Consider the following 19,068-nt stretch of genomic DNA (forward strand, 5'->3'; position numbering starts at 1 on the left):
ATTATGTTTTTTGTAGGTGGAGGCGTAGAGGACATATGAAGGTCAACTTTATTGTTTTAAATGGAATAATATTTTTTTTAATGCATCGATCGATGCAGTTCGTCATTCTCTGTAAAAAAATATTTACCTATTTGTATCGAGAAACCGTTAGTTTAGGAGATATTTTAATTCAGAAATTGGCGCAGTGGTACTAGTGATACCATGTTTACCATTATAAAGTTGATGTTCATAAGTACCTCGATAGAAGTCGCATGTAATTTTGAAATTAAAATATTTCCGAAGTCGTCATTATTGAATTCATATTTCTTTTAACGTGTAATCTAGCTCTCACATCAAAATTAGTAGCAAAAGAATTTTGGAGCTTCCACTCCAATTCTTCCAATTTTCAAAATTCTTCTGTGACCTATAACAGCATTTTATATGAAGTTTTCTCGTGCTCCAACACCAAGATTAGTAGCAGAAATTCAAAATTCGAGTTCCCAAAGATTTTTCTGTCAACACCAAAATTAGTAAGAAAAATACGAAAGACATTAAAGTTTCGTGCTTCCACTACAATTTTCCCAAATTTCAAAATTCTTTCGTTACCTGAAACACCACTTTATTTGATGTTTCTCGTGCTCCAATACCAAGATTAATAACAGAAATTCAAAATTCCAGTTCCCAAAGATTTTTCTGTCACCTGAAAGACCGATCAATTCGGTTTTTCTCCCACTCCAACACCTGTTTCCTCGGTCTCGGAGATAAGTTTCCATCGAAGGGGACACCGCCACTCATCGCCCGTCCGGCGTATGCGTGACACGAGCAATTTCCGTCGAAGTAAACAGTTTTCATGCGGGTGCGTGCACCGGAGGAGTCCACACGAACCTTGTTAGAAATTATCCGACGTTCATCAGTGCCACGCTGGGGCCGTTTCGTTTAAAAGACCGTTGCCGTTCAGTCCTTTTTACAAATCGCCCCGCATTAATCTGTTATGCGAGCCAACGACGCCGATAAGGCGAACGTTATTCTTGCTTAGTACAATATAAATTATAATTGTAATCTAAGGAAACAGAAAGTAACGATTGAAAAATTTAAAGGTATAAATCAAATCGTGCTTGACATTTTTTTTTTAAATTTTCATCGAAGCCTTATATTATACAAGATGAATTTACAACAGTTTTATCGAATCCCTGATCGTATTCTTCGTCTCAGAGTAATACCAAACGACGATTTTAATCCATTTTTTAAAAATACCGTGTGTTATCTGGATGATGGATTATTCTGTGGGACACAATACAGGAAGAATTCCGATAAAATTGTATCAAAGTCAAGGGAAGTCTTTCACTGGCTTAGTATCAATCTTTCTGAATTAATCTGCGAAAAACATGATTTCTAAAAATATCTGTGTAATACTACAATATTGACATAATCGCTCAGAAGTCGCAGTGGATTCATAAGAACTCAATCTGAAATAAATTCCAGTACATCCATCAACCATGTATATCAAAGTATTAATATTTACTAATAATCATTATATTGAAATAATACTTCCACGAAATGATTGCATCTAAAAAAAAAAAAAAAATTTTTATCTGCATCTGTTTACAATCTCCTCTCTAAAATCGAATTTACAAGCCACGATTACAATTTCCGTGACACAAATTCTCGTGTCATCCAGTGCACCGGCGTTTCTGAAAAAAAGATTAGGTGTATTACGAGACGACTTGTTTATTCCAACGAGCAGACAAACAATATTTACGGAATCATTTTATCGTTCCGATCGTATGCTGGTAGATGACTCGTAAAATATGCATAAGAGCGCAGCAATGCCGGTAGAAGAATTCTCACGGGAGCAGCCAGCTGGTTTCGTCGATTCCCTCCTCCGGGGTCGAAAGTCTTGGTACAGTAATTAATAAGTGTGGAGGGGTGGGGGTTATCGACGATCTATTATACCGAGAACGATGTGGCCCTCTCTCAGAGCCTCTCCCCAACGTTCTTCGGGACCCGTTTCCGCCCACGTGTAGTCAATAACGATGACGACACGCAAGAAGAAGAATAAGAGAAAGGTGACGTTAATCGATTAACGTCTTACTCCCCTGACAAGTGTCGTGTACTTGCCTGAAGAGACCAAATGCAATTTATGCGGCTCGTTACGTGAACCCACGTGTTTTATTCGAAAAATATGTGGAATGAAAAATGGTAGCTCGATATTTTGGAAGAGTTTTCGTGTCGAGAATCGGCGAATTATTACAGACATTTGTACGATGGTATATAAAGGGTGTCCTGCGTAAAATGTCTTCTGTCAATCCTGTGTAAATGTCGCGAAACTTCTTTTCAAAATTATCAATATTCTTTGCAGATGTATACTGTTTCACTCACTTTCTTGCGAACTCGTTTGATTTTTTCATGCAACCAACCGCCTTTGAGGAGGTCAATTTTGGTCCTTTGTGACGTGCTCAAAGAAACAGTGCTTCATTTTGAAAATCGAGTGTTTACAATGACAGACGAAGAACTGTATTAAATTATTAATTACGCCTCGTAGCGTTTTAGATACACAGTGGCAATATTTTCAGCGGCAATATACTGAGAGTCCACTGTACTACAAGCCAGTTTTGGAATTTTAGAAAAACATCAATTATTCCCCAGATATCGTTCCAACGTTCTTCTGAAACAGACTGTATACGTACGATGTCTCAGTCGAGTTAAAAATCACAGTGAAAATGTTCCATTGAAAATAAGACGAAAAGTCCGTTGGATTTCATTCAGATGCGCTAGATAAATTATTATACCTCAGATGCTTATGGAAATTGCAACACGGAAAATTCGTTCAACCTATTAAGGAATCCATCAGGATCCAAGAATTCTGGAAGCGATTACGTAACGAAACGCAAGGAAGGGTGTCCAGGGGGGAGGGAGTAATTTCTGAGAGGACAAATACAGCTGGTATGAGAACGTGAGATGGACATCACGTGCTCAATTTTCCGAAGGCGTCACGTAACACGCGTTACTCCGTCTCGTAACCGGACCCTTCTGTCCTATTTCAAACCCGAAGGAAGCTAATTTCCCTGACAGAGACGTTTCCAATTCGTTCTCTCTATCTCGCCAGCTCCATCTTGTCGCTCGTCGTCGACCGCAGACCCCCGCATCGGGGGAAAAAGAGAGCTAAATCAATGTAGGACATTTATATTGGCTGGAAATCGCTGACTCTCGGCCACCGTGGACAACCCACCAGGACATATTAAGATTTCTGATCCGCCCCACCGGACATTTTTATTATTGCGTGTCTCCCTATCCACACCCACCGCCTGCCCCCGACTTACCCCTGCGGGCAGGGAAATAAAACGTGAATTATTGGCCACACGGCGGATCCTCGAAGCGAACGGGTCCGTGTCGATGGTCCCTTGGGTCTATCGTCGCCTCTCCTACTTTGGATCAGCTTTCGTCGACCTTAATCGAGACGTCGATCTTTCGGATGAGTAGGTGGTATGGAGAATTCTTGTTGAAACGGAAACGTTTCGTCGGGGAGTAATGTCATATTTTTTTACGATTGTCATACGGTATTTCAATTAACCGAATCTTGGTTGGTTTCATTTTGGAAAGGTCCGACAGTTATTGCTAGAGATGTCTAGATTTTGATATAAATAAGGTGTCTTATAGAACAGTTTCGAGGAATTTAGCACCATTTTTGGAATATTTAATTTAACCCTCAGAAATCACACCCCACGTCAGAGCACATGTAAACTAACAACGGAAGGAATCCACAACCGTATCACTTCGATTTCATCGATCTTTTGTAAGATGATAAATACATATTTCTTATGATATGTGTGAAATATTAACCGTAGTTCCTTGATAGTTTTGAAGATATAATTAGTTACAGTTTTCGATCCGAAATTTTTTTGTTATAAACAAATTATATTTTGGACAATTTCTTAGCACCATATTATTCTACATAAAAAACCGTGAACCTCGTGCATTAGAAGTTTTCGTGTATCTCCCCTGGTTTTCGAGATTGTAGTACTTTCAGGTCGAAACTTCGAGGGGTGGTTTCACCCCTTAAAGTCGCGTCTCAGCCGATAAAAAAAAACGTATCCCTTATTCTTGACTGCTTAACAGACATATGAAGTTTCGTGAAAATCGGAGATGGACACTTCCGTGCCTACTCTTCTAAAATTAAAAACTGGCAAGTTCGACCCGTAACAAATTTATTTTAGCATAAATATTTCCTCAGTAATTCAATGGTACAGTGATTGCAAAAGTGAGAAATAATTATTTATCGTAACGAAACGAAACCGTTATGCTAGCCAGATGGAATGTTACAGACGAAACAATGTTTCGCCGATGCAAATTCATACTGGTGTCCGAGTATTAACACTAAAATTAACACCAGAACTACCAAACAAGTAAAAATGACTTGTCAGTATACTCCTATAACGATGATTAAAATGTTATACCAATAAATATTCTAAGATCTTTGGAACTTTTATTACGATATGAAAGTGAAGAAATTAGTTAATTTATAAATTTGTAAATTTTCAACAGTTTGCCATGTTTATCGATCGATGAAATTAAACATGCGTTTATCATAGATAGTTCTAGTGTTAAGAACTCGGGCGACGAATACGAAAGATACCAAAATGGGCCCATTTAAATTTTCTAGAGCCCGTGTTAATGAAGTTGTTTCCGACTTGACGAGTTCTAAGAGTAATCGCTCCCAACCCTCGAAACGAAAGGGGAAACGTTCGAGGAAGAAAAGAAAGGGAAGAAATCATATCGAACGAGAACGTATCAGAGCCGCGCGATGTCAAAGCAATTCATTTAAATTAATAGGTCCAGAGGCCGAGCGTTTATCGCGCGATTAACAGCGGCTTTTTCTCTTCTGGTTCTACCCGTCCCCTCCCACCCCTTGAGGGGGGGGGGCAGTCGTGCGTATTTGTAAGCCGTTATCGACTGCTGCCGCGATAAACTCGATGTTTACCCGTTGAACGAGCTCGATAAATCGTTGCAACCGATTTCACCCTTGGAGCCGAATTCTTTTTCGATATTATTTACCTTGAACAGCTCGAAGGACTTGACGTGTCGTCAAGAATATCTATTAGAAGTTGAAAATTAGAAGGAAAAGTTAAGTAGTAGTTTCTGAATATTTTTAAAACACCTGAAATTGTACGTTTGCAAACACAAAAATCCTCCCCCAACAAAATAGTAATTACATTTTTCTTACAATTTTCAAATTGAAATCAGATATTAGATAATCTAATTTTCATGTACCAAATGTTGATTAATATTATTATTACTGCGGATTTTTATGCGAAATGATATTTTATAAAGTAATTCGCAAAAACTAGAGTAAACAGGAACTTCCTTCTTCTCTTAAGTTTCTTATTGGGTTCAGAATAAAAACTCATTGCATGTGACGAATATTTTGCCTTTTCCTTGTAATTGACAGAGCTCTATTGCCTATAATTGCATAAAATCTGCAGTCTGATGATAATTATTATCTTTTAAAATTCAACTTCAATAGTTACAAAATCTGTTAAAAGTGTTCAATTCATTGGTGCATATACCCTATGCCAATTTCGTTCCTCGAAACGGTAACCGACGAGACATGACTGTCAAAAGGACGGGTATGTATACCTAACGCATTTTAGCCGTCTTGTCCAAACCGTCCTCCTATTGGTTCTCAAGCACCCCACCTCTTCCGTTCGGTCAATCGGCGCGACTCGGCGCGCAGCCAGAGTATCCCACTCGCAGTCTCGCGTCACCCTTCGCGTAGTCAGTGTCGTTTTTCCTTTCGTTACATTTCCCATTCCCCAGACATGTTCCCATCCGGTACCATTCAGTGCTCCGCGTAAAAGTGTCTTAATCGAAACTACCAAGTGAAGTGCCCGATATTGTTTCATCGAGGAACCTTTAATCGTTGTTCGAAAACAGGGGTGTAGTTCTCGAATGATCGTAGCTTCGTGGATTTTGGAGTTTCACGATTCTTTGAACGGTGTGTCCCTATCTATCCACCGGTGAAATTTCGACGGCCATAGTCCTCGCGTTAGCCCCCGAAACTTGGCTGTCCCCTCTCGTTCGCCCACCCCCTGGCGGCAGGTGGAGGTGGCGGAAGAGAACAGTGGGGTTGGAACCGTCGACGAAAAGTTTTCGGCTGGTGAGAGAAGCTCTCCACTACCACCACACGGTCGCCAGAGAGGATAAGGGAAACGGGCGGCGTTGGAATATTTTAACATATATCACGGCGAAATTGGGACGAGGGTATGCTGCCGCCGCGAGACTCGCAACCCCCGCCCGCCATTTTCCACCCCCGTGACCGCACCGCCTCGTAGGTCGCAACGCCACGATGTTGTCCCACGACACGATTTGACTGCCTTTCCAACCCCGTTCGCGACCACTCACAGGCGAGATGTTTGTGTGCCCCGCGGACTACGGCGGCTACAGAATGGTAAGAGCGAGATTTGGATGGCGTCCACGCGATCTCGTCTCGGATGGATTTTCTAGTCTGGTTTGCTTGCAGAGGAAAATTTTTGTGGGTTATTTTTTTTATCAGTTTGGTAAGCAGAGGTTTGTAGGGAGCAGTGGGACGTTTTTGAAAGCGATGGGATTTTAAGGTTTTTGTGGATTTAGTTTTTAATGGGACTGATCTTTGAAGGACGGGAGATAGTGGTGGGAGTATTGGAACATTTTGGAAAAGCAAGAGAGTTTTAAGGTCTTTGGGGATTTAGTTTTTATTGTAAATATTCTTTGAAGGGATATGTATTGGTAAGGAGTAGTGGAAAAGGTTGGAAAGCGATAGGATTTTAAAGTTTTTGATGGAACTATTCTTTGAAGGACATGTTTTGCTGAGGAGGATCAGAAAATTTTAGAAAAACAGTAGGATTCCAAGATTTTTATGAATTTAATTTTTGTAACTCTTCATTGAAGGACGAAAATTTTTAAAAGCTATAGGATTTTAGGGTTTTTTTTGGACTTAATTTTTGTTGCAATTGTCCTTTAAAGTGCACATGTTTGAAGTTGTGATAAACGATAGGAATTTGAAGGTTTTTGTGGATTTAATTCTTGTTATTACATTGTTATTGCTAGCCCGCGGAATATTATGTAAATACACGGTCTTCAAAGTACAGCTTCAAAACTGGACGTCGAACAGAATTTCCTCCCCTTTATTAAAGTTTTCATTAAACTCGAACGAACCTTTCTAAACACTATGAAAGTTTATCGTAATATTTATTTCACTTTGTTCTACTCACTTACACAGTCTTGTTATTTATTATTTGTTTCCCGGCAAACCCATGGCTGCATGTTTAGAATTTTATAGTAATCTAGAACTACGCTCTCTGTGTCGTCCAAAGAGCGTCCAACTAAATGCTGCACAGCAATCCATGAAAAACGAAACTATAAATCATGAGAAATTATTTAAGCTACAATTTTATTTCTCACTCCATAGGCAAACTGGTTGTTTATGTCTAAGCCTAATTTTTTCAAATGTTTTATACCTTCAAAAAATTGCAAAAATTCTGGGATACTTATCGAAGTCTCTACTATATTGTACAATCATTCGTTAAATCGAATGTTTAAAATTGTTTTCAATAAAAAGTAAAAATTCATAGAAAAGTCTCAATAAATTGGGAATTGACTTGGGTTGTCAACGTCCTAAATTATTAGGTATACTTGGAGAGTTAAGATAACAGTTTTATTTAAGAAAAATTATGAAAATATGCACGATTCAGCTGCTTCGGTTACAGTGAGTCTGAGAAACGGGGCGAATTATGCCTCAGAAGTGTTTTTGATCGTCGAATCGTAAGAATATCGTCGTTCTGGCAGCAGAGTGATAATCCCTCGGCACATATTTTCATTGTACCGTAAACGCTTGGCATTCGAAGACTGACGCCACCGAGAGACAGTCGTTCCGCTGTTGCAACATGTTGCTCTGAAACTGCAACTGGCGCGGTGTCGATGGTCCACGAGCTCCGATCACGAGAAGAATCGGCGCCGTTTCATAATGGGATCTGTTTTTATTCGCCACGATCTCACCTTTTGAATTTCGATGTAAACTTCGTTCACCCGTGTTCTTTATCCTTAATAGTCGTCTTTGTTCCATTTGTTGCAGTACGGCTCGGACGAATTCGGCCAGGACTCGCCGAGATACACCTCCCCTAAAGCTGCGGCCCTCTACGCAGACCATTATTATATCGGTAAGTCGAGGAACAAGAATCGTTTAAATTTTATAGAATGAAAAAATGAACACTAGAACTACCAAAGCAGTCGAAATGACTGGTTCGTGAACTCGTTAAAAATTATTAAAATGGCATGACAGTGTTTTTTTTTTTTTTTTTTAATTTTTCGACAACTTTTCTTGGAATGTATCACGTGAAGAAGTTCGTTTATTTATCGATTTGCGTATTTCCAACAGGCTGTCTGATAAAAATAGATACACGTTCAGTTTCAGTAGTTGTGTTAATAATGATTGCCTGGATATCAATCGGTCATTCATCGAATAAGGACCAAGGCTGTAGCGAAACACTTTAATGTGTTGTAATATAAAACTTTGCTCATAGAGACTGTTTTATTTGTGCGGTTTAATTATATAGAGAAACACGTCTTCTGTTCAAATTAGGAAGTATTTATCGTAGAATGATTTCAAAAGTACAAATCACGGGGGTCAGCACATACAAATCATTTAACATATTTTACGCGTAGACTTTTTTCTTGGGACTCACGTGTTGCAAAGAAATTCCGCCAATATTTTATCTCTGGGTAAACACATCACTTAACACATTTACCACCTCACCGGTGGTCGACATGTAACACGAATCCAAATGTAACGTAACACTGTCTATGTGAACCAAAGGCACCCGAAATAGGCTCTGCGATGAATGTGTGAACACATGTACAAATACAGTACTTATTGATAGTAAAATACTTCAAAGATCTCATAGCAAAAGACATACTAATACCTTCGAAAATTGATAGCCTAGATAATAATTCGAATACTTTGGTTATTCGAATATCAAATTCGAATACTTTGGTTATTCGAATATGAAATTCGAATACTTTGGTTATTCGAATATCAAATTCGAATTCTACTGCTATTCGAATATCAAATTCGAATTCCACTGTTATTAGAATAATTCGAATATTCCAATATCAAATTCGACTTCTACCGCTATTCGAATATTCGAGTACTCGAATTAATCGAATATTCGTAACAACCGTAAATGGTACCTTAACCGAAACCCAGAACCGTTAAAAAATTCCTTCGATTACGCGTGGTATTCTTGAAATATACGAACCGAAATCGTAGTGTCGAGCATAACTCAGTAATCTGGGTGACGTCCTTCGTCAACTAAAAGTAACATCACAAGCCGTGGTTCCGTTGGATCGATCGATCCCTGGCTACCGATCGTTCGATCCGATTTTCACGCAGCAGCAGCTAACGGCGTGCATCTATATCCGCTCGAAAATCGCGTAACGATTCCGTACGAACGATAAAAGGGGGAGTTTACGATCGCAGTAATATTCAGCTGTTTAACGCGCTCGCGAGCGCGCGCGTGCTCGTAAAATTCGTCGCTCTGGCTGTCGCGCGTAAAAACAATAACAATCTCTCGTTATTTGTTCGAACGGCGCGGGTCGCCTCGTCCTGTTGTGCCTCGGTTCGGCTGAAAATTCGCGCCCACGAGAATTGAATGGAGAGGATAAAATAAAAGGGAAACGAAGAAGAAAAAAAAAAGGAACGCGCGACGCAATGGTGCGGGGAAAAAAAAGGAGGGGGAGGAAATTGCGCGCAATAAACTTTATATCGCGGGGCTCGGTGTTCCTGTTTTACGCCGATATAATTTAATCGCGTTGCGAAACCGACGACGTCGCCCGATGCCATTTCGCACGGTCGACTTCTAACGATCCTATGTTCCGCTCCGATCCTTGTCGTGCGTTCTGTTTGTTTACCTGGTACAATCCCCCACCGAAGTTTGATGTTATTGCCAGTGACGTCAAGGAATTTACCAAAAAACCACGTTTTCCGAATTGGAATTAACGAACGTTTACCCTTTCGTGATTGACTGGGCAATACGTGTCGAGGAAGTAACTTTTACAATGTCTGCTGGAAAATATAGGGTGTACTAAAGGATAAGGTTTTAGGGATCAAATTTAGACGTCATTTTGAGGTCAATTCAAGTTTTTTAAATGTGAACTCTTATTTTTAGCATCAGTAGTGGGAACGAAAAATTTTACGTTCAGACATGTGGTCACATCCTCGGATCGAAATGATTTTTAGGGATCATTTGAAGGTCAAATCGCTCTTCTACTGAGACATCGAATTCAGTCGAGAGAATTAAATTTCTAGAAAAAGTGTTTGATACAAATGTTTGAAGACTTAGAAAGAGCTATCTGATGGTGACCTTGAACATGACATAGGGGTGAAATTTAAGGTCATTCTGAGGTCAATTTGTTTTTTTAACCTGGGAACCCCTATTTTTAGCACCAGACATGGAAAGAACGAAAATATACACTGTATATGATAGAATAATCATCTTAATAAACTTGAAGCAGGGATGATATTTTCCATTGGAATTCCATCACGAAATATTGTTACTCTCCTAGTCCAACTTCTAACTCTTCAAAAATTTGTGATTTCACAAAGCTCTTCCACAATATTTTGTGTAACCACGGATTAATGGCGCCGCCTAATAACCCGCCCCACCATGGTTTATTCAATTTTGAGTTCGGGGGATGTTTGGAGTTATTGTTGTTCAGGTTTAATGGGGTTTAAAGGTTCGAGAGTTTGCCCGATGGAAATCTAGGTTCAACAGATGGCTTTGGTGGAAGTTGGGTCATTCGCGGCGCGGGCTAGCGGAACTTGGGTGTATCGTAATTTCGTTTCGATACGTTCCGATTCGGTGGAATCCGAGCTACCTCTGGTGGTTAATGTCTTTTACAAATACTGAACCTTGTACGCGTTGAGTTTTAATATACTTTGGTCGTGTAACGCGCGAGGTTGAGGATGTCTGGATCTGTAATGGTGTCGGACTTCAGCGGAGCTTGGATTTATTGTAACTCGAGTCTAATAAGAGGAGTATGAGTAACTGAATAGACTGACACGTAGAAAATGAGGGGTTCTAATAATGTATAACAGCGTCTTCAGTCTATTTTTAACTTAACGAAGATTTTAATGAAAGAAGTAAGATTCTATGTAATTGTTCCAGATTTTGTAAATTGATCTAAGAACAGGTGATCTTATACATACGTTTACAATTTATTTATTGTTTTTCTTGAATAAAATGTAGGCTTAGTATTGTCTACACAAATACCATTATTTGTTTCAGCCCATATGTCCATTAGTTTATGAAATATTTAATGTTCAGTACCGAGGAGCCTTCGAACACTCATCGAGGATTTACTCTAGTCTTTACCTACACTCCATCCTAAAAGTGTAACATCAGAAAAATTCAAAACCCTAGAACCTAAAACCAAAAACTCAACAAATCCCCTAATACAACAATCCACACCATCCTAACAACAAAGTAAAACCTGCAAACATTTCTCCGTAATCCGATGTTTCGTCTGCACTTTGCCCAGAAGGAATTCCCAGTAAACGAGCCTGGAGGTGGGCTCGCGTACCTAAAAGTTTCCCGGATGGATTACCGAGGCGGTAAATCAATAAGATCGGTAAAGTTTTCCCGGGGTAAAGTTGTTATTAAAGATCACAGAGGGTAAGGAGAAGAGAGGACTCTCGTTGGTGGCCGCCGTCTCGAATACGTTCCACTTGGGCCCCCCGTGACACCCGGTAGGCGAGCGGAATAGCTTATAAATTGGCAGGGGGACGGTTGGGAGGGGGGTGGAGGCGGACGAAAAACTTTTATCAGACATCGAATGCCGGTAGTCGGGTCGGAATGGCCGGGGTAGTTTGGCTTAGTTTCAGTTTGCTCGTCGAGGGAGCCCCTCGGCCGCGGAATTATATCAAGCAAAAGTATCAAGAAATACGTTCCCGAGGCTTATTGCTGTTGTTTTCAACTGAAATAATGGCCTCCTCCTCGCCTATTGCCCCTCCACCCCGTCATCCCCCATACGCCAGATACCGGGTGTACCGATCGAACCGCGGAATATCGACGATTCTGGCGGAATTCCAGGTATAACTACGGTGACCATATGGGTCCTTTGTTTTAGAGGACAGTACTTTATTTCATTGCTACGTCCTTTAGATTTAGTTTTCTAAAATGGCGATTTTGTCCGTTGTTTTGTTAAATGATATAGTTTATTGAATATTGGCACGGGGCACACATTTTCATTGGCACTCAGTCGTTGGTTGTGTTATATATACAGGGTGTTAATTTTAACGCGAACATCTAAATTATTTCCGCTATTATTGAACGTAAGAAAAAATGACTAAATAGGATGTAAATGGTTTTAAGGCGTACATCTGATGGTGATAAAAAAATCCTGTGAAGATCATTTTAACAGTTTTTTCAATGTCGTATTTTTTTTTGTATATTAACATGTATTTTTTATAACGTGATGAGGTAGTCGGCATCAAAATAAGTTCAACGAACTACGCACCATGACCTTGAAGGCGAAGAAATCCGTTTCAGAAGTAAAAAACATTTCATCACCATTTTTTCTTACTTTCAATAGTAGCCGAAATAATTTAGGTGTTCGAGTTAAAATTAACACCCTGTATATCTGCACCCCAGAGTCAGAATGTATTAAGTTCACTTTTCTATAAAATGACATTTTACATGCTCCCTATATCAAGTAATTTACACGACGATGGCTTCGGTCGCACCTCGCTGACCGCAGAATCGAATTTCCTCAATTCGTATTTTTGAGGAATTTACTGGAACGTTTTTCCTCTGCTGTTGGCAGTCGAGCAACGGGAACAGATAATATCGAATGGCTGGTAATTCGAGCGAGGTTCGAGACCAGGTACGTGTCTTCGGAAACGGATTTCGTGGGGGTCGAACGTTTCATTCGGGCACGTGCGGCGACGTTCTCTGGTCAGTGAACACGCCACGTGCTGCTGTTTGTTGCTCCGGAACGCCACCATCCCCCCACACCTGTGTGGATGCAAACGACCTGCTTACGGGTCGAAGATTGTGAGAACGACGGAATTTTGTGGAATCGAGGAAAATAGCTTTGATGTGTCTGTAAGAAGGGGTTGGATTGATTGAGGGTATCTGGGGAATTTCTTTTTTTTTTTGGTAGACGTTTTTAGCATCTATCTTTGATAGATGTGAAAGTTTGAGAACGCAGACTGTGCTCGTGTTTCCATAAACTTGCATGTATAATTAGGTGTGGACTCTGCTGAGCTGTGATAAGTAGACTGCGGAGTTTATGCATTTATAACCTATAGGGGTCTGTAAAATACAATAAAGGACAGAACTTTCATTAGATCTAATAAGTTTTTTGGTTTATTTGAAACCGAATATGATACTTAAAAAGGGAAAGAAATTCCTATATTTGCTCTTCTCTGTATGAATTGCTTTAGAAAATATCATTATGCATAAAAATCCGCGGTTTAGTAAATACATTCATCAACAGTAAATTGTAAAAGGAATTACCAGATTTGCAGGACACGATTGTCCGTCTCCCACACTAATTAAGAGAATTTCTTTTGAATTCCTTGAAGTGTCCTAGAGATAATATTAATGTTTCGTGGATATCTCAGTTTTTCCTTTCATTTATCCCCTAAGCATTAATATAAATTCACACGAATTCACACAGTCTAGACGTCAATTAGGTGATACAACGATGACTGATATCGCGTCTCCCAGTTGCGGGAGTTTGAAGATGCCAGAGTCGAGGTAATGATACGAAAATTGTGTTTCTTTTGTGTTCCAGATGGAAACGCCGCAGGAACGGGTCCCGGAGACCCATGGACGGGTGGCGGAGGTGGAGTCCAGCCCCCGTACAGCGGATACGCACCCCCTCACCTGGCCCAGCCAGCCTACCCCATGCACCTACCCCACGACCCCATGGTAAGCGAGTCTTTTTCTCCCCTCACCTTTTCGTTCTATCGTTTGTACGGCACCCCCTTGTCGACCCCCCAGGCCGATCAATTACGCCTGGCTACGCACGTTTTTCCTTCGGACCCGACACGCTCCCCCAGGAACTTCGTGATAGACAAGAGGAACCACCCCGAAAATTTCTGTCGTTGGTCAGCCAGCTGCCGACGCAGTCGTTCGATTAGAAACTATCCTGGTTATCTTCGTCCTTGAACGATCGATTCTTTCTTCCCCTTTAGGAAGATTTAGAAAATCTTAGACGCTCCTCAACAGGAGTTATCATTGTCCCTATTGGTATATTGAGTCAATAAGGGATTTTAAGAGCAATCCGTATTGCTTATTCAAGTAATGAATACAATTGTTAATTATATATGGAAGAAAGATATTTAGGAATGTGGACTGGAAGATATTCCTTTAGGAGTTAGGGGATCGCTAAGGTGGGTGGCATTGTTGCAGCAAACAACCTAAAGGAACAGAACAATAGTTATAGGCTTGCTAAAACAATATCTTTTCCATGCAATACTAACACTATTGCCACCTAGTTACATTTAGATGAAAAACGTTTCGAAGATTATAGGTCGTATCGACGAGCAGAGGAACAACAATACACGATCCTCCAATTGCTTCCAGCTATGTAGATCACTCCTAGCGTCTCTATCTTCCCTGTATGTATCTATTATCCTAATAAATTCCACCAGTCCCCGAAAAAAATGTTGCATTCCCCGATTTAGCGTTCTCCAAACGATCCTCCCCTAATCGCTCCGTGTTCCCACGATGAAAGCCAAAACCGAATTGTCCGTATATTCCCGTTCCATCATCGTAAATTTGCCTCGACGCGTTTCGACGACGCCCAGCAAGACATTCGACTCGTTTGACATTGTCGGATTCACCAGCAGCCGGCCGTTAACTCAGCACTAGGTCAGTCTCCGTTGTGACTTTAATCCTCGTCATCAAACCCTCGACCAGCTGGCCGAAGAATCCTCTTCGTATGTACACCGTCTTAGGTGATCCAAGCCCTTCCTAAAATCTCACACTTTGTCCAACCCTCCATTTGTCGTCCAACGGGCGCGGTTGAGAGACACTGTTGACAGTGTACACGGAGCAACGTGAAATGACTCAGTGGCTTCTATATATAGAACGACCCTCCCGCTACTCGGTGTTTCTAGTCAAGTGCAGCCTTCGTTTGATTTACGCCGTTCATGGTTACCACGAAATCCTCCGTCCCGTGGATTCCCTTCTCTCGCGTTTCCTCCGGCGAACCCCATGGAATCTCGACTAGACTACCCCCAAATCGATCCCAAGTGGGATCCATCGGGATTCCTTTTTGATAAAAGGATTCAATGACCTCGTGGCGACCCCTGTTCGATCGTTTCAACCGATTGGAATCTGTCCAGAGTTGCCATGGGTAGCTACTTTTAACCATAAACTTGGCGAATTTTTGTAGAGATGTAGCAGTCTTGTCTTGCGTAAGCAGACCATGTGCGCCCTGCACACTGTGTGGCGCTTATTGGTACTAATTTGCGATGACATTATATAAATAAATATATACATAATAACAAAAATATATAAATTTGTAGACATGTTTATATTTGTTTATTATATATACAGAGTGATATAAAAATCCGTTCCCACGATTTTTAGGTACTTCCGACAGTTGGACGAGGAAATGTTTCGAACAAAAGTTAATCAAGTTCGTGTCCACTACAAATGCAATATTACAAAGTTAAGAAGGGCTTTATTTTAATGAAAATTGAAGGTCACCTTGACTTTTTTCAAACGATAGTGGAGACGAATTTAATGACCTAGTGTACAATAACCTTCAGGTGACCTTGAACTGAGAAATCGTCACGAATCTGTCGCCACAATGTTTGCACAATTCCATAAAATAGAAACTAATAGGTTTCACAGTAATGTAATAACAAGCAATAGTCTACAGAAGGAAATGTTCAGGGCGTACTCTCAAATTCGGCTTTCGTTAGAGAAAAAAGTGGCGTTGGAGAAGGGCCTCTTAAAATATGGTATCAGGAATTATTGAAATTTATGCCAAATTAACAATCGATTTAATATTCATTTCAATACCTGAAATAAATTTACCAAGTGGTAGGAGGTTTTTGTTCTTACGCCTCATTTTTCCCCTAGTGGAAGCCAACTTTGTTCGTGGGTGTACCCTCACGAGCAAACTCGGTTTCCATTAGGAGAAAATACGGCGTAGAATAAAAGTCTGCAACCACTTGGTAAATTTATTCCAGGTACTGAAATTAATGTTAAATCGAATGTTAATTTGGCATACATTTCAGTAATTCCAAATACCAAGTGATAGGAGGCCCTTTCCCTATGTCTACGCGAGACAAGACCTCCAGATCTCCACAAAAATTCGCCAATTTCATGGTTAAAAGTAGCTACCCCTGAAAACCCTGTCGTAGGTTTCTAAAACCCAAAAGCATAATGGAGGTAACCCATCTACAGAAGATGTGTCCGTCATTTAGTCCAGGTCGACAAAGTTAAACGTTAACGATCGTAACCGTTTAATGATCCCCCTTCGTGTTCGTAGAAGCTGTCCTCACCCGCGGACGAAGAAGCCCTCTTTTGTTCTCAAAGCTTTTCGACACGATCTTGCGAAAAAAAAAAAAAACGCGTCGACGACTCCTGAACCCGCTTGATAGTCCATCGTTCCTACGTTCGTAAAGCGAACAATTAACGACGCCTCCTCCCAGCTCGTGAAACAGGGGGATTGGGGGAGGCGACCACGGCGCACGCAAACCCCCTCTAATTTGTTGATAAATACTCTTTGCTGTTCGGGCCGCGAAGATGCTTAAAATTAGACGTTTTACGACGCGGGCCTTCAGTAGGTGCGAGCGTACGTGGAAACACACGCCACTAACCGTATCCGATATCAAAGCTTTTCTCCCCTGGTCTGATCCATTATGAACCTGAAGGAAAGGTTGGATCAGTTCGGACACTGCGTCTCACGGGAGCACTCGTGTCGGAATCTCGATGTACTTTGTCTTGTCTCCTTACGACTCTTCTGGTCGTCAAAGTTGGAACGAAGTGTACAAGTTTTCGTTGGCGGGCCCCGTGATGCTTGTAGGCTGCCCTCTTTGATCTTCGTGGAGGATTTAATCTTGGTTATGGATCATTCTTGCGATTATTAACCCTCTTGGGTATAGGATTGGTGTAGGACAGTGCTGTCCAAGTTGAGAGGGGCCCCTCACAAGCCTGATTCCCCTTCCAATCATTCTATCGCACCGTTTGCTTTCGTAGAAACAAAGAAGCTCAGACTCTTGTCTCTGGTATTGGACGGGGTGGGGGATGGCTGTTGGTTCTAAAGAGCCACATTGGACAGCACTGGGGTATAGGTGCTGCATGAGCATATCGATCTGTCCTGCTGGTTTTATTATGGAGAGACTGAGGGTCTGATCATTCTTGTTGGATTCTGTGGTCTATGGAATGAAGACGATGAGGGACTTCTTTAGCTGCAGGGTTGTAACTATTTGGACTAATCTCTCTATCGTACACATATCACACACATTTTCGGATTTTTCGTAATCAGGGTCACATGAAGGTATAGCATACTATAGACCACATTATTATAGGTCATTGGATTGGTCTTGATCTTAACTATTACGTCGCCTGATAGAAATATCTACTCCCATTTCAGAAAACATCGATGACCTCGAATTTTCGAAAAATATCACCTTGAGAAAATTTGTTTGCTTATCATAATGTTTGCTCCTTCTAACCAAATAATACTTTCCCCACATGTTTTTGTATCTTCAAAAACAATTGTGATATTCAAGGTGCTCATTTCAAGTGAGACACCTTGTATACAGGGTGAAACACGAATCGTGATCAGTAGATATGATTAGATATGTTCCAATGTACAGAACGAAATATTTGCAAACAGTAGGCAAGATCTCAACATCGGAACGCATACAATGGCGTAGCATACGATACTCTTGTTATATTACAGTTCGAATATTTCTTTAATCTTTCCTCGACCCAGACGAGAAAAAAAGTAACACATGTTATGTTATTATACTTACCGAATTCGTCGTGAAATCCTCTAACAGATAGGCGTAAAAAAATTATAGGTGTATTTGCAAAAAATTGAAGGTGACCTTGAAAAAATCAAAAAAAAAAAAAGAGTTGACAAAAAATTTGCTATAATCACGTTAAAGGTCTCTTGAAACCATACTATACCTGATAAAAACATTTTCGATCGGACTGCTAATAATAGAGTAATCTCTACTGATCACAATTCGTGGTTCACCCTGTATACATATATGGCGTTCCTGGATCTTTCTGTCCGACATAGGTGTCATTCTTTGACTGGAGTTTTTTGTAGCTTTAGAATTGCCTATCCCAAATCTACTATACTTTTACAGCTGTCCAGTTAATCCTTCTTTCATAGGGTACCTAACAGAGACTATAAATCAACCCTTAACGCTGGACGACATATTAATATTCAACTATACTTTCAGCATAACGCTGAAGGACATGACGTCTTCTTGTTCATCGAGTGCCAGGAGACCTTTGGTCGAAAGGATTAATTCTTTGATTATTCCAGGCTTACTCGGCCATGTCGCCGAACGGAGAACCGGCGGCGCCGATTCTGGGCTCGGCGGTGACCAGCGCGGCCTCACTGCCACCAATGTCGACATTCCGGGGTAGCGGCGCGGTCGGGGCGAACAGCGGAACCGGTGCACCTTCCCCGGCGTCGTTGCAATATAGTCATAGTCCCGGTGCGCCGACGACCGGTGCGCCACCCCCGCCAAATTCCGCGCCCACGACGAACCAACAACCACCGACGGGGGACAACCTCGGCAAAGCACTCGCGTCTGTAGTAAGTACCAGAGTGAGTATCATCCCTTTCCACGAAGAACTACTATCTCAAGTTATACGAATTATTGCAGCTAAAATAGTCACTTTCTATTACAACGTTTACTCCGTCCAGGGTGTTGAAATCATATCCCCTAAGTCTGGAATAGAGGATCGTCCTAAAGTAGCATTTTGGACTGTCTTTCCACAGAGTTGAATCGATTGATTCTTCAGATACAAGCTTGAACTATTTAATTTAGTCGAGAATTTTGTAAAT

At 40.9% G+C, this 19,068-nt stretch overlaps 1 protein-coding gene across 1 annotated transcript in view; it reads left to right on the forward strand.

Moving 5' to 3' along the window:
• The window catches only part of LOC107193908 (transcription factor 12), a 40,270-nt gene that overhangs the window by 10,593 nt on the left and 10,609 nt on the right, over positions 1–19,068 (forward strand). Inside the window, exons 2-4 of the mRNA XM_015583446.1 lie at positions 8,087–8,171; positions 13,810–13,946; positions 18,541–18,828. Of these exons, the coding sequence (XP_015438932.1) occupies positions 8,087–8,171; positions 13,810–13,946; positions 18,541–18,828 (510 nt within the window). The remainder of the gene's footprint in view (positions 1–8,086; positions 8,172–13,809; positions 13,947–18,540; positions 18,829–19,068) is intronic.

This window comes from Dufourea novaeangliae, unplaced genomic scaffold (genome assembly GCF_001272555.1).
Source record: "Dufourea novaeangliae isolate 0120121106 unplaced genomic scaffold, ASM127255v1 scaffold21, whole genome shotgun sequence".
Classification (NCBI taxonomy): Eukaryota; Metazoa; Arthropoda; class Insecta; order Hymenoptera; family Halictidae; genus Dufourea; species Dufourea novaeangliae.